This window comes from Pyxicephalus adspersus, chromosome 2 (assembly GCF_032062135.1).
Source record: "Pyxicephalus adspersus chromosome 2, UCB_Pads_2.0, whole genome shotgun sequence".
Classification (NCBI taxonomy): Eukaryota; Metazoa; Chordata; class Amphibia; order Anura; family Pyxicephalidae; genus Pyxicephalus; species Pyxicephalus adspersus.
This window is the reverse complement of record NC_092859.1, coordinates 110,763,058-110,778,145: the sequence shown is the minus strand read 5'-3', so window position 1 is coordinate 110,778,145 and position 15,088 is coordinate 110,763,058. Positions and strand designations below refer to the sequence as shown.

The following is a 15,088-nucleotide window of genomic DNA, read 5'->3' as shown; positions in this document are numbered from 1 at the left end:
TGTTGTTGATAGAGTAAGTATATCATGTTTTTTGGGTATCTTAATATCCTTTTGCTAAGAAAATAACAGCATGTAATTGCTTCTGATTATTCTTCTGCATTATGCTGATTATTGTGATCACTGTTATAATGCTGTGAAAAGGATTGGATGGCTAGTTTGTTAGTATATATTGTTAGTATATATTAGAATACTAAGGTTGTGGGTGCATACTGGCCACATCTGCAATAGTGACCTTTGTTTTGACTGCCCAGACACTAATTGCTAGTGATTACACAGCGATTAGCATGCAAAAATGCAGCATAGCATGTAGAAATTTGGAGCATTGTGCTACTGATATTCCACGACCACATACTACAATCTGTCGTCACCAATGTGCAACCAGCTTAGGGGATGTATTAATTTGGAATACAGTTTCTGCTTTTAGTGCACCAAAGGGAACTGATTGTAATACTTCAAACCTAACCTTCATTTTAAATATTATTTTGTATACTATGGAGTGCAATGTGCACACAACACTTGTGATTGAAAGAGAGGGATGTTACGTGACATTAACCACCTGGGCGTTACACTGATGTCTAGATTTCTGTACCAAAAGCGGTACACTGTTTTTCATGAATTTTTTTTTTTAAATTGTAGACCTGTAACTTACAGAAATATGTCCGAACTGGGGTCTAGTAGATATCATGAATATAAAAAATGTTTGAAACACACAATCATGTAAAAAAAAAAAAAATTACTTTTAATAAAATTAAATAAAATACACAAAAATCAGCTTAAACAAGAATACATAAATAAATGAAAAATACTGAAAATGCGATAATTCGGTATTAAAACACCTCCCTAGTGTCCAACAGTCCAACGTCACATACCTATAGACAAAACCACATAAATATATTTTGTATTATTTTGGATTGGATTGGATACAGGACTTTGTATTGAATCCATTACAAAATATTTGAATTTCCCGCTACGACCCCCATCGACGGGCGCATGCACGGACATCATCAGCCGAGGGACGCGTAAGTGAACACCGGGTATTCTAATTCTTTCCAAACTTCTGTACTTCCATGCAAAAAGTGTAAAATTTTTTGCATGGAAATTTATTATTATTATTAATATTAAACAGGATTTATATAGCGCCAACATATTACGCAGCGCTGTACATTAAATAGGGGAAATTTATTTTAGATTGTAGGCTATAATTCACCGAATTACTCAATAATTACTTATAATTCACTGAATTACCGCATAACTCACCGAAATATGTCCAAAATTTTATAAATTTAATATTAACATTTTTTTTTTTATAAAACATAAAAAAAAAAAAAATCTTTAAAAATATCTTTAAAAAAAGGAATAAAACAAGAAAAAACAAAGGTATGGCCAGAGTTGGAGCATACCCCCACTCTATATATTGTCCATTAGTAGTACAGTTTGAGTTTCTAAAAGTTTTAGAAATTTCCTTGAAAGGCCTAGTGTTCCCTGCAACTTTTTTATGTTGCACAATTATGTGTACTAGAATGTAGGTAGAGGCTCAACAAATTAAACATAAGTGAGTTCAATTAAATGATTTGAATTTGCTGTCCATGTGGCAAAAAAGTGTTTAGACAGAAGATTGTTAGAAGCATTTAGTATGTCTAACTCTAAGGTGAAACAAAGATGTATGACAATAACAATCTAGTGGTGAATTGGACTAAAGTGAAAAAGTGAGGATATCCTTCTTGGTGACCAATCTTCTGTCTTCTACTACAGTCCTCTGAATTGTTTCCTCCTTGGCTGCAGCTTTTATAAAAAAAATATAGAAATGTTTACATAATGTTTACTTTATGACAGTATCTAATATAGTTTTACTTTTTGATGTTTTTATTGAAGATTACATTTTCAGAATTTTTCATAATACACTCACACACTTTTTGTTTTAAATTTGTAGAGCAATGTTACTCTTCTGTTTAAAATTATGGTAGACTAATTGCAATTATAATACTAGGCAGCCATAGTACTTTAACATCTATATCAACATTTAGAAACTTGATGATGGGCTTTTTATCAAAATTAGAGAAATTATTCCCTTTGGTTTAGAGGATAGAATGCCACAGTATGGTTATGATACAATAGTCATGATACAGTAGATACAGACTAAAACTGAAATAAAAATGTAAGCAATTGTTTTATATTGTTCCCAATTATTCTCCAAACAGCTAAGTGTGCCATAGTAAGGGTTAAAACAATATATCATTTCATTTGACTACAGGGATGCTTTATGCTAATTAATGAGTTCCTCTGTCTATAAACTGATCTGCTGTGAGTCACAGATCATTACACACTCAGTGGTATTATATTTCTTTTTTTCTTACAATTAACATTTTGAAAATACAAAACACATTAATAATGGATGGGCCATTGCTTACTTTTCTTTAAATTCTTCTCAAAATTTTTTTTTTTTAAATATGTAGAACAAGATTATGGAGATAATTTCAAGGTTCCTTTATTTTCTGTTTTGTCAAGAAGCAGCACATATAGATAGAATGATCTTCTATGTCCATCGTGGATGTCTTTTTGAAAAATCCACTGCTGTGAATGTGAGGTGTTAGATCACATTGGCTGTATTAGACGGACTGTTGTATGAATAATGTTTCTGGATTTTACCATTCCCAATGATCAGTTTCTAGAAACTGTGATTCATACATTTAACTGGAAATATGAACGATTAAGGAATCCATGTATTTTATACCTGTTATTACATAGTTACATAGAAAGTCAGGTTGAAAAAAGACATAAGTCTATCAACTCAAACCCCTAGGGAAATAAACATTTCCCATATATAAAACTCTATGGACATAGTTGATCCAGAGGAAGACAAAAAAAACTCTGTTACAATTTGCTTCAACAGGGGAAAAAATTCCTTCCTGAGGCAACCGCATGTTCCCTGGATGAAGGGTCTCTGTTATCTTAGCTTTAAAGCTTTAATGTTCAGTTTTATTCTGTCCTTCTAGAAAAGCTTCCAGCTTTTTCCTAAAGCGATCTATTGTAGTTGCTGAAACTACTTCCTGAGGTAGACTATTTCACATTTTCACTGACCTAACAGTGAAGAATCCCTTCCTTATCCAGAGCTTAACCTTCTTTTCCTCCAGACGCAAATAATGCTCCCTTGTCCTTTGTAACGATCTTAAAGTGAATAGTTGGGAGGAGGGTTCTCTATTTGGACCATTTAAATATTTATACAGGGTGATCATATCCCCTCCTAAGCGTCTCATCTCAAGGGAGAATAAATTCATGGAAAATATTAAATTATGGAATACGTTTAACATAAATAACTAGTTAAAGATGAGTTACTATGACATACTGGGAAGTTTCAGTTACTATAAATCCATTAAAGCCATATGTATCTGGCTTTATCTGGTGTAAATGCAAGCTGTTGAGCTTGATAGACCCGTTTTTTTAACATCTATAAATATATAATATATAATGGGTTCTAAAAAATGCACCATCAAGCACATTTGTATGCCACGTACTGTAGATAAGAGATTACATAGAGGAAAATAATATTTAGTAAATATTACACACCTGCTGGCAAAGTCCTACACTATGGTGTTACAGCTTAAATTATGACTTTATTTTAATAAATATAATTATATAAATATAATTATTTCCCATTCCACAGCACAAACTAACATAGTTTAGATAGATTGTCACTACTACTCAACAGGTTCAGAGCTTGGAGAGGGCCTAGAAGAATAGAATATGCATTATGGATGAGTATTTGCTTGAAAAGGTGTTATGGTACCTCTCTAGTATATCAAGATCCCCTTAATGTTTTAGGTGTTAATCTTGGTTTAATCAGTCACAGTAGGTTTGTTGGGAAAAAAAAACTATAGACAGGGTTCAGGTGATGTCTATATGCCACCAGGTCTTAAAAGTCTTCCAACAGAACCTTGTTTCATAGATTTTTTTTTAAAGAAACTTTAATGCTGGAAGGAAGATCCTCCTTATGTGTAATCTCATCTCTGCATACCCTCAGCTAAATTGGCAGGTTTCCACTCTCAAAGCAGAGAGAATCATGTTTTAGTAGCTGTACCATGTTTAACTAGCACGTTTAGAGAGAATGTATTATGATGCCATGAGAAAAAGGGCTATAAGCTATAATATGGTTACTCACTTTTGAGACCTTTTTGAATCGATTAACTTTTTTGAAATTTCGAATTAAAACCTTTCCCATACAGTATAGGTATATAGTATAGTAACAAAGACTTGATCAATGGAATATGTGATTATTTATGTAAATTGATCATTTTGCTAAATAAACCTTATGCATTGTGTTTGTAGCAGAAAAGTATTTCAGCCAAATCTGTATCAGATTCTTGTACATGCATCTATATACCAAGTTCTTTACGATTTGTATTGTATTGGGCTCAATATGACAACAATTCCTCAGTATTACTTAGAACATTAAGGGGTCTATTCATAAAGCATTGAATCTGTCATTCCCTGAAACCTTCACTTGTAGATGATCATGTGCTGGCATTAAAACATGTGGACTCAACCAAGGAATGTTTAGGTGAATGTCAGATTCGCTGCTAAATAAAAAGTCCCCTAAAAATAAAGATAAGAAAATATCTTCATATTGCTATGCAGTCCAGTTAATTCACAAATGTTTTTTTTTACAAGGGTTTGGATTTACAATCTATATTTTTATTGGTTATTGTCATGTGTTTATTTCACATGGCATACAATATGGAATCTTGTAAATGGTCTGGCACTATAGTATGAAAAGGTATATAAGAATGATAGCCCCTATATGCAGGAATGAATTTATATCTGTCAGAAAAATAATGGGAAACGAAGGTCCCAGACAATGTAAAAACAGTTCTACTTTCCCCCTAGTGATTTTTTCCCCTAGTTGTTCTCACAATACAACGTTTAACTGTAAAAAAATATAATTATTATTAATGATTTAGAGAGTACTAATACAGACAATTTCTAAAAACACACAGTAACTGAAATAAACTATAGGGGGAGAACCTTGCCCTTGAGCGATCACAATCTACACCGCTTTTCTGTATCTTTCATTTGAAAGCTATTCGTACTGAAGTGCCCAGTGCCTGGTAACTATACTTTTTTACATATAATTTAAATATATATTGCCTTTATTATTATTATAATTAATATTATTAATAATAAACAGTGTTTACAATGCAACAACAAATAGTTCATCGCTGTACATTAAATAGGGTTGCAAGTGACAGATACAGACACATGACGAGGAGAGGACCCTGCCCAGAACATCTTTGCTTTCACATTTATGTGTATAAAACAAAAAAAAGTTTAAACTAATCTCAAATACCAGTGTCCACTAGCCCTTTGCTAAATAATAAATTAAATCCGCCATTTTTTTCTTCCCAAAACATATTCAGTCAAGCAGTTCACAAAAAACAGTTCTTACTGTGTTGCTGGAATTAAGAATTCCATTCATCTTTCATATAAAAAACGCTTATAATTTGCTTGTTGGATTTCCTTGGGGAGATGATGTATACATTACAGAAAGCAGCATATACAAAATCAAATCATTAAAGCTATGTAAATCTATATATTTTTTTTTGGCTGGACATTTTTTAAACAAGGTACTTTTACTTTTAAGAATCATTACTCATTGCTACTGATAAAAAAGTGGATCACCCTTTTAGTAATATAAAAATATGGCCAACAATGTACCCTGGCCTGAATGCTATTAAGAGAGAGATGAGAAAAGGTAGAAGCTGTCTTGTGGATATCAATTGCAGAACTATATTTCAGATCACGTTGTAGGTATTTCTGTATCTACACTGGCAGACCATGAAGTTTTAAAGCATACAAATGGCAAGCTTGATTTTAGAAATCTTTGTTTTTACGAATATTTCATTTTTTCCTGGAGCTGCACAATCATAGAAGTACAAATCCAGAGGAGTTATGTCCTCTTTACAATGGCTCATTTCTCGTCTGAATTTATGCCTTGAAGCAGACGCAGCCCAACAGCACTGCAGGCAGTTTTAACGAGACAATTCATTAAACAAGCGGCACACACGGGCCGTAAAGAACATTAATTCAGCAAATGAAAAACTAATAGAGTGTTTAGTGGGCTTTTTATCACAGGTGACAGTCTGAACTCTCTCAATCATCACTGTTTACTGAAGTGATAGTGGGTGCTGCTTATCACTACTCTTATTTAATGGAATCTCCACTGTATCATGGGTAAAACTGCATGCATGTTTGATAATTATGTTTTCAGAGTATCCATATTTTGTTTCCATTTCAGTTAACGTTACAAGTATACAGCAAGCCTTTTATTGGATATATGTATGCAAATTTCGTCCCATGATTTATGAAACTGTACCCAGGCAGATCATTCATTACTTATTGACAAAGTATTGTGTTTATCCCATGCAAAACCAGATCAACTTCAGATTTCCCCACATAAATGCCATTTTAGTGAAATTTTGCCATTTTAAGACACATTTTTTAATATGCTGGAAAATATATTCATTAAACATTACCAAAAGTCAATGCTAAATGACAACCCAAACAAAATATGGTCAATTAGTTATCATTACTTGGTATGGTTAACATAAGAGATTAAAAAACACATGATACAAACATGACTCTTTGGCTTGTCTCAAGCAGATTTTCCCTTCAGTGAGGACAATGTCTAATATCCGCATCCATTTCTTTACTGTTAGTTACTTTAAATTACTAAAAATTGCTTTTTTATATGGTCCTATAGAGCAGAAAAAGATTCACATTGTCTAGTTGTCATAAAATACTACTAATTTTTTGAAACTGAAGAAATCTTTGCATGTCAAGGAAAAAAATGGGGACTGAAATAGCACATGATTGTTGCAACTTATGACATTAGGTGGCAAAATCAGTTGCAGCCCTTTGTATAAGATACTGTTTCACTATATTGTTAGTTTGTAGGGACATTGTTTTTTGGTATTGTTTTAGGATTCTTTTAGTATTGTATGCAGCTGTAATGTACTAGACTAGACATTTTATTAGTTGTAAATATTTTACTACCCTTCTACAATATATATCCTAGTATGCACAGCAGAGCAAAAGATAAAATTGGTAATGATGCTTAAGCCCATGGAAGCCTTCTACTGACACTATTCACTGCTGGTTAGCTAGAATGTCCAAGCTTACCCACAACTGGATCTTACCCATAATAGCAGAATGTTGCTTTTCAGTTTTACAAAATTCATCTAGTACTGTTTTTATTATTAGTAGTACTATTTTTTGCTTCTTTATCTCTCTATAATTTAAACAATAATTGCCTAATTTATTTTATTGTCACAAAATACAGTGAAACTAATTTCAAAACATATATTGTAGTTTTGCATTTTCTCAACTAGAAAAGATAGAATATGGAATGCTAATGGTTACTGTCATGTTTCCTAAGAAACCCAATTAATAATATTATTAGACATAATGAATGAATTATGAGTTACACAGAGCTAGAAATCTGAAATGGTTCCTAGTAAAGTTTGACTCAAACACCAAGATAATTAAAAACAAACATTTGCTTCTTCTGTGCCTTTGACAGTAGTTTACACTTTGTTCTCAGTTCAACTTTTCTACGTTTCACTCTGGATGAATCAGACATTGTCCCTTTGTGCTTTTCATCATCTGTCAATTAAATCCCCTTTCACTATATTAAGGTGTATCTATACAGTACATAGACACAACTAATATTTGCAATTGCATACATCCTACTGACAGTGTTTGTTGTCTGTTTCTAATTGCTGAATCTAGTGCTTTCTTTCCAACAACCTAGTTGTTCTTCATTCATTTTTGAGGGAGTGTAAGCATGTATACAATATCAAGGTGTAATGTGTATATTTTTTGTGAAAGGAAGATATACAATGTCTACCAAGAAGAAAGAACATGCCAACAAGCACTCATGAAAACAGTGTTTACAACAACATTTAAACATGTATAAGCAAACAATCCTAAACTATTACCCTACTTCAAAATCTCACTATGCATGCTCGAGATCAGCATTTTTTTCCCATGTAGGGAAAAGCCCCCTTCTGCGCATGCCTGATCTCGGGCAGAATGAGCTGCCAGAAGCTTTTTTTGTATGACAATAGGTATTCCAGGATGCTCTGCACTCCAATTATGTCTTTACTGCTGCAGTTATCTACCCTTTTTTGTAAAGTAAACATTTTGGTGATAGGTCTGAATTGAGCATATAGGTAGTCCCCGAGTTACATATGAGATAGGGACTGTAGGTTTGTTGTTAGGTTGAATTTGTATGTAAGTCAGAGCAGGTACATTATTTTAATAAATGCAATTAGGACAGATGTCCCAACATATTATTAGGCAGCATGGTGTCTGTTACTGTATACCAGGGGTGTCCAAACTTTTTGCAAAGAGGGCTAGATTTGGTTAGGTGAAAATGTGTGGGGGCTGACCATTCAGCACGTACTCAGGGTTAGTGTGGGCCTAGCCTGCGCGGTTCCCACACAGCACACACCCAACCGGGTGAAGTGAGGGATTCCCTGTGAAGGGAGTCCGGTGTCAGTGCAGGCTCCATGCGGAGCACAGTTTTGGAATGTGAGTGAGCATGGTGCGTGCGGGTCCCGCACAGCTTATGCCCACAATAATGACGTAGCTGATTCCCTGTGCACACACGGGGACTCACCTTATGCCGATAATGCCCGCCAAGTAGTGAGACGATAATTGCAAGGCAGTTGATCAACTCTAATGAAATATCAAATAGCTTTTTTGTACGCATGTATTTTATATTGTGGTCAACAGTGCTGGGGGGCTGCATATTATTGATTTTATGACAGAGGCTGCGGGCCAGTGGAAATCTAAACATGGGGCGCAGTGGGCCCCCAGGCTGGACTTTGGACATGCCTGCAGTATACAACCCTCACTGAGGTAATCACAAACAAAGCAAAAAAAAAAACTTTATGGAGCCTAGATATTTATTAACTTCTGGAGCAAACTGTGCTTTGACATGCAAAAAGAAACAACTGCAGAGTTTGTCTTGGTCATTACCTCCCTGGCGTATTTTTTTTTTTTACACAATCACTACATTTCAGGGGCTCAAAAGTAATTGGACAATCGACTCAAAGGCCATTTCATGGGTTGGTGTGGGCATTTCCTTCATTAAATCATTATCAATTAAGCAGATAAAAGGCCTGGAGTTGATTTGGGGGGGGGGGGGTTCTTGTATGTGGAAGATTTTGCTGTGAGCAGACAACATGCGGTCAAGGGAGCTCTCCATGCAAGTGAAACAAGCCATCCTTAAGCTACAAAAACAGAAAAAACCCATCCGAGAAATTGCTACATTAGGAGTACCAAAATCTACAGTTTGGTACATCATGAGAAAGAAACAAAGCACTGGTGAACTCAGCAACGCCAAAAGACCTGGACGTCCACAGAAGACAACAGTGGTGGATGATTGCAGAATCATTTCCATGGTGAATTGAAACCCCTTCACAACAGCCAACCAAGTGAAAAACACTCTCCAGGAAGTAGGCGTATCGATATCCAAGTCTACCATAAAGAGAAGACTGCATGAAAGTAATAACAGAGGGTGCACTGCAAGGTGCAAGCCACTCATAAGCCTCAAGAATAGAAAGGCTAGATTGGACTTTGCTAAAAAAAAAAAAAAAAAAAATACAACTAAAAAAGCCAGCACAGTTCTGGAAAAACATTACTTGGACAGATGAAGCCAAGATCAACCTTTACCAAAATGATGGCAAGAAAAAGGTATGGAAAAGGCGTGGTACAGCTCACAATCCAAAGCATAGCACATCATCTGTAAAACATAGCGGAGGCAGTGTGATGGCTTGGGCGTGCATGGCTGCCAGTGGCACTGGGACACTAGTGTTTATCTATGATGTGACACAGGACAGAAGCAGCTGAATGAATTCTGAGGTGTTCAGAGACATACTGTCTGCTTAAATCCAGCTAAATGCAGTCACATTGATTGGGAGGTGTTTCATAATACAGATGGACAATGACCCAAAACATACAGCCAAAGCAACTCAGGAACTTAATAAAGCTAAGAAGTGGAATATGCTTGAATAGCCAAGTCACTCACCTGATCTGAACCCAATTGAGCATGCATTTCACTTGCTGAAGACTATAAACTTCGGACAGAAAGGCCCACAAACAAACAGCAACTGAAAGCCGCTGCAATAAAGGCCTGGCAGAGCAATAAAAAGGAGGAAACCCAGCATCTGGTGATGTTCATGATTACATAATTTGTCTAATAACTTTGAACCCCTGGAATGAAGTGATTGTGTTAAAAAAAGGCTTTAGTTCCTCTCATTTTTATGCAATCTTTTTGTTCAATTCACTGAATTAAAGCTGAAAGCCAGGGAGGTTAAAGAGTTAAGCTGCGTACACACCTGCAATTTTTCTCGTTGGAAAGGATCTTTCACGATCCTTTCCAACGAGAAAAGACTCCACGATGCATGAACGATGCTGTACATACAGCACCGTTCATGCTCTATGGAGAGGGGAGGGGGAGAGCGACGGAGCGGCACCCTGCTGCGTGCTCTCCCACTTCCCTTTCATTAGGATCGGTCGTCGTCCATCGTCCATGGATCCGCCAGGATGGTCGTCGGACGATGGACGACGACCGACTGTACACACGGCAGATTTTCGCCCGATAATTGGCCAATACCGATTATCGGGAGAGAAAAATTTGCCGTGTGTACGCAGCTTTACAAGGGGCTGTAGAAAGGGCTGACCCCCTTAGATCAGCCTCAGCTGTGTTTAACAAAAGATTTCTTCTGTAAGTCATGCAAACCGCCCCCTCCAGCCTCCATTCTGCACAGCGAAGCCCTATTTGTATCTAGAAGGCGTCCATAGGTTGGATGTCCTTAACCAAGGGACTACCTGTATAACAACAATTTACACAATTAATTGTTCTACACCTTTAAATCGGGGACTTCAGTTCCCATGTTTGTTCAGTTAAGCCACAGCCATTTCTGCTCTGTGTCTCTAGGTTTTACTACATGGTTTTGTATACCCAGCCCCCATGTTTTGTTACACCTTAACCTTTAGACAATCTGAACAAATCATTTGACGTAGATATTAATGGAAGAAGCTAAACACTAAATTGCTTTTTTTAAACCCAAAAAGAGATTTTTTTTAATTATCTGAAAAAATGATAATTGCAAGGACTTCACTAATAAAAAACCATGTGCAATCAGGTTTTAACTTTCCTATATAGTTGACAGACCATCTTTGTAATATTTAAAGTATAAAAATTCACTTGTTTTCTTCAGAAAGTTATCTTCATTTGTTGCATTGAAGGAGCACTGAAAAAGAGTTCTAGCATGATCTACTTGGCCAATGCATATTTTTGATTCATCTCCGAATATTATTGAATATTATAATCACTAAAGTCTCCTTGAGATAACACAGGAAGTGTGGCACAGGACAATTGTACATTTCTATGATTTTTTTTTTACCTAAAAAACTGAAAAAATACTTTGCAATAGTATAATTAACAAATGGAGCCAATAATGGAAGCATATTTTTTAGGGTTTACAAATAATGTATCATTATCAAAAGGAGCAAATAAAAAAGGTTCATTGTTAGGGTTTACATGTTAATAAATGTTCACAGACTTTTAAACATATGTGATTTGATTTTATCTTGTTACATGCTGAATTATTTAATGGAAGTGTGTGCCGTTGTTTTTGTTGTGTTTTAACAAGCCTGCTTTTGTTAATTGTACCGCTTTCATTTTACATCTAATACTAACAATTTACGTGCTTTTTTTTTTTTTTATTAATAGAAAATGATATATGTGTTTCTAAATGGGTTCAGCAGCTATTTGAAACAGTTGGAGGAACGGATAGCTATCTTTGTAAACAAAATATCTTCTTTTCTCTACATTGTAGCAATGTCTCCTGGTTCGGACAGTCTTTCCAGTGTGGATATCCCTGCTGTTTCTGAAATGATATTGCAGACACTGAATGAGCTGGCCAAATCCTTCCTAGATATGTCTGACCGTTGCCTCCTGGTTTTGCATTTGGAAGTCAGGTATGTTAGATTTCTTTCCACAAGTTTATGTTACAAAACAGACCTTTTTTTAGTTATACAAATACACATATCTCTTGCTCCTTTTAAAAATCACTGTTATGATTTTTAGCCCCAGTAAAAACTAAATTAAAATGTAATGTTTAGTTACAATGTCATGTTTTTACTATTGTGTGGGGATATTGGTGATATTTCCACTTCCTTTCACTTGAAGGAAGTTTCACCATACAAGAAGTGAAGGAAAAACCATCAACAGAAGCATAGACAGAAATAAAAGTTGTCAATGTTCTGTTTGTGTTATGTATTTTGCTTCACATGCTGTATGTTGAAACCTTTGTCACCTTAACATTAAGTCGGAGTAAATCTTTCTAACCAAAGGTAGCAGCAAACTCCAACTAGGATTATTCAGTGCATGTTTCCAAGCAAGGATTTTTGGAGTATAGTAAGAATATCAATTACACAGTTGAAATCATTCTTTTTATAGGGGAGATATGACTTATCACTCAAACTAGTATTTTAACTATTGCAAACTTGATTATACTACTTTTAAACAAAAATTGATAGGTACCACATTCAAATAATGCTTTTGTAATCAAGGTGCCAATGAAGGATTTAAACATTTTTCTAGTAGTGGACTTTACTGTAACTTTTATTTAAACATTGATAGCCATGATGGATATACATCCATTATTTGTACCAAAGACTTTTCAAACTCAGCTACTACCTTGTACAAATAGCAATTACATGATCACTGTCCTGAGTGCATTGTGAACAAAAAAGTGCAAACACAAAAAAAGTGTATAGGGTGCACCACAGGTCCTCCTTTGAAAAGAAAGGTCTTTGAAATTGCTGGACCTTTGAGTTGCAGAGTTACTAAAAGGGAGGACAGTGCACTCCGGCCCACCTGACTCCAACCAAGTAGGGTCTTTTTTACTAACAGAAGTAACAAAATAAGTAGCAAAAAATGGGAGAAATCGTAAAAGTGATGAAGCAGGTGGCTCAGAGGTAGCACTCTAGCCTCTAACTCTAGCAGCGCTAGGTCCCAGGTTCGAATCTTTGCCAGGACACTATCTGCATGGAGTTTGCAGGTTAGAAACATGCAGTTAGGTTAATTGGCTTCTGGCAAAAAAATTGACCTTGGACTGTATTAAAGACATATGACTGTGGTAGGGACATTAGATTGTGGGCCCCTTTGAGGGACAGCTAGTGACATGATTACAGACTTTGTACAGCGCTGTGTATTATGTTGCCACTATATAAATTCTGTGTAATAATAGTAATAATAATATCTAAAAAGTCATCTAAAAGTCATCATGCCCTAAATGATTGAAATATAAAAAAAAGGATTAATTAGGATAAAAGTTGTGTTTACACATAAAGTGCAGATTGCTGCAGTCATTCCCCAAAAGATTTCTATTACAAGTTCCATATAATAGGGAGGTTTCTGAAAAGTTAATCTAGGAAAAGCGTCTCCAAAGCCTGTGTGAAATGTTCTAGGCTGAGAGGCATCTGACATTTTGTGTGCGACCCAGGGAGTCAGGCTTTCATAAGAGAATTCTCTTTCTTGCTGCTTGAAATTAACAGACTGAACAGAGTGTACTGTGAAGGCATCAATCACAGTCTCTATTTTTCAGGTGATCTTTGAGAAACTCCATTCAGGTAAATTAAAATCTGTTGCAGCAACATGGCTAGAGTTATGGAAAATGTGACCTCTGGCACCACATCCTTAAAAGCAACTATAAATGAAATTTTCCCTAAGCTACAAAACATTAGCTGCCCCTAATACTGTGGTTTATGGAAATAGTATATATATTGTGCTGCCTGCATGATATTTACAGCATTTATTAGGAAAATTGTGAAAATGACATTTGAATGACAGCTGTGAGGAAGTTAGTAATGGGCTGCTTTGTAAAACATTTCTATTGTTTGTTCTGTTTCAGAGTTCACTGCTTTCACTATCTTATTCCTTTGGCCAAGCAAGGGAACTACGCCATTGTAGCCAATGCCGAGAGCATGGACTATGATCCACTTGTTGTGCGGCTCAATAAAGATATAAGTGGCATAGAGGAGGCCATGGGTGCCAGTCTACAGCAACACAAGTTCCAGTACATCTTTGAAGGTAAATAATCATGATTTTGTTAATGTCATTAAATTAAAACATTGAAAAAGTCGGGAACAATAAGTTAAAAATAAACATTAGGTTACATATTCAACACCCTGTATTTTGTTGGCTATTGCCAAAAATTGAATGAAACTTTTTAAAAGAATAACAGATTGCTGGTTCATGAAAATATGTTCTATATTTTCAATGTTAAACTATCAGGTCAATGTAAGAATGTATTCACACCACAAGCAATGGGTTGTGCTATTCAACACAGCCAAAATGCAAAGTCATAAAACATGGTTTGCTTTAATTGGAGACCATTTACATTATAGCTCTATGGTGTTTGTGTTCTTTTATTGTGTACTGTCCTTAAAAATCAACCAATGTGCACTACAAGAATTCCCCCTTATCTGCAATCATTGCTAGCATGTCTACATGTGAAATGTACAGCAGTCTTTAGCTGTGGAAGGAGGAGACTGTACTAGTGGTAGGGATTCCTCACAGGCAGGATGGACATTGATGCTTTCATTATCTGTGTGTAGGTACTATATGTCTGTTTATGTGTATGTATCAAGGTCACAACATTTTATGAAGACAACAGAAGACATATTCTAAGAATTTTTTTTCCAGAATTGCATCCACAATGCTCTGCAGCTTATGTAAAACACATTGCAACACAGCTCCTATAAAATCATGTCATGTACGTGATATGCAAACATTTTTAAATGAACCTTACTAACTAATATAATGCAATGCTTAGCATTAAATAGGTAACTAAATAATATTAGTAATAGGTAACTAAATAAGGAATCCAGTTTGGATCTGCAGTGTAATTAAAGATTTCATTTTGTGTGCAATGTTTTGACACCTGTTTCTTGGCTTTATTTTTTTTCTGTATTTATAAAATGTAAGCATCACATGATATATGCAAAAATGAAAACC

General features: G+C 35.3%; 1 protein-coding gene across 1 annotated transcript in view; it reads left to right on the top strand.

Annotated features, from left to right (window-relative positions):
* Positions 1-15,088, top strand: part of EXOC4 (exocyst complex component 4) — a 233,933-nt gene that overhangs the window by 191,295 nt on the left and 27,550 nt on the right. Inside the window, exons 15-16 of the mRNA XM_072399059.1 lie at positions 11,904-12,045; positions 13,983-14,161. Coding sequence (XP_072255160.1) covers positions 11,904-12,045; positions 13,983-14,161 — 321 coding nt within the window. The remainder of the gene's footprint in view (positions 1-11,903; positions 12,046-13,982; positions 14,162-15,088) is intronic.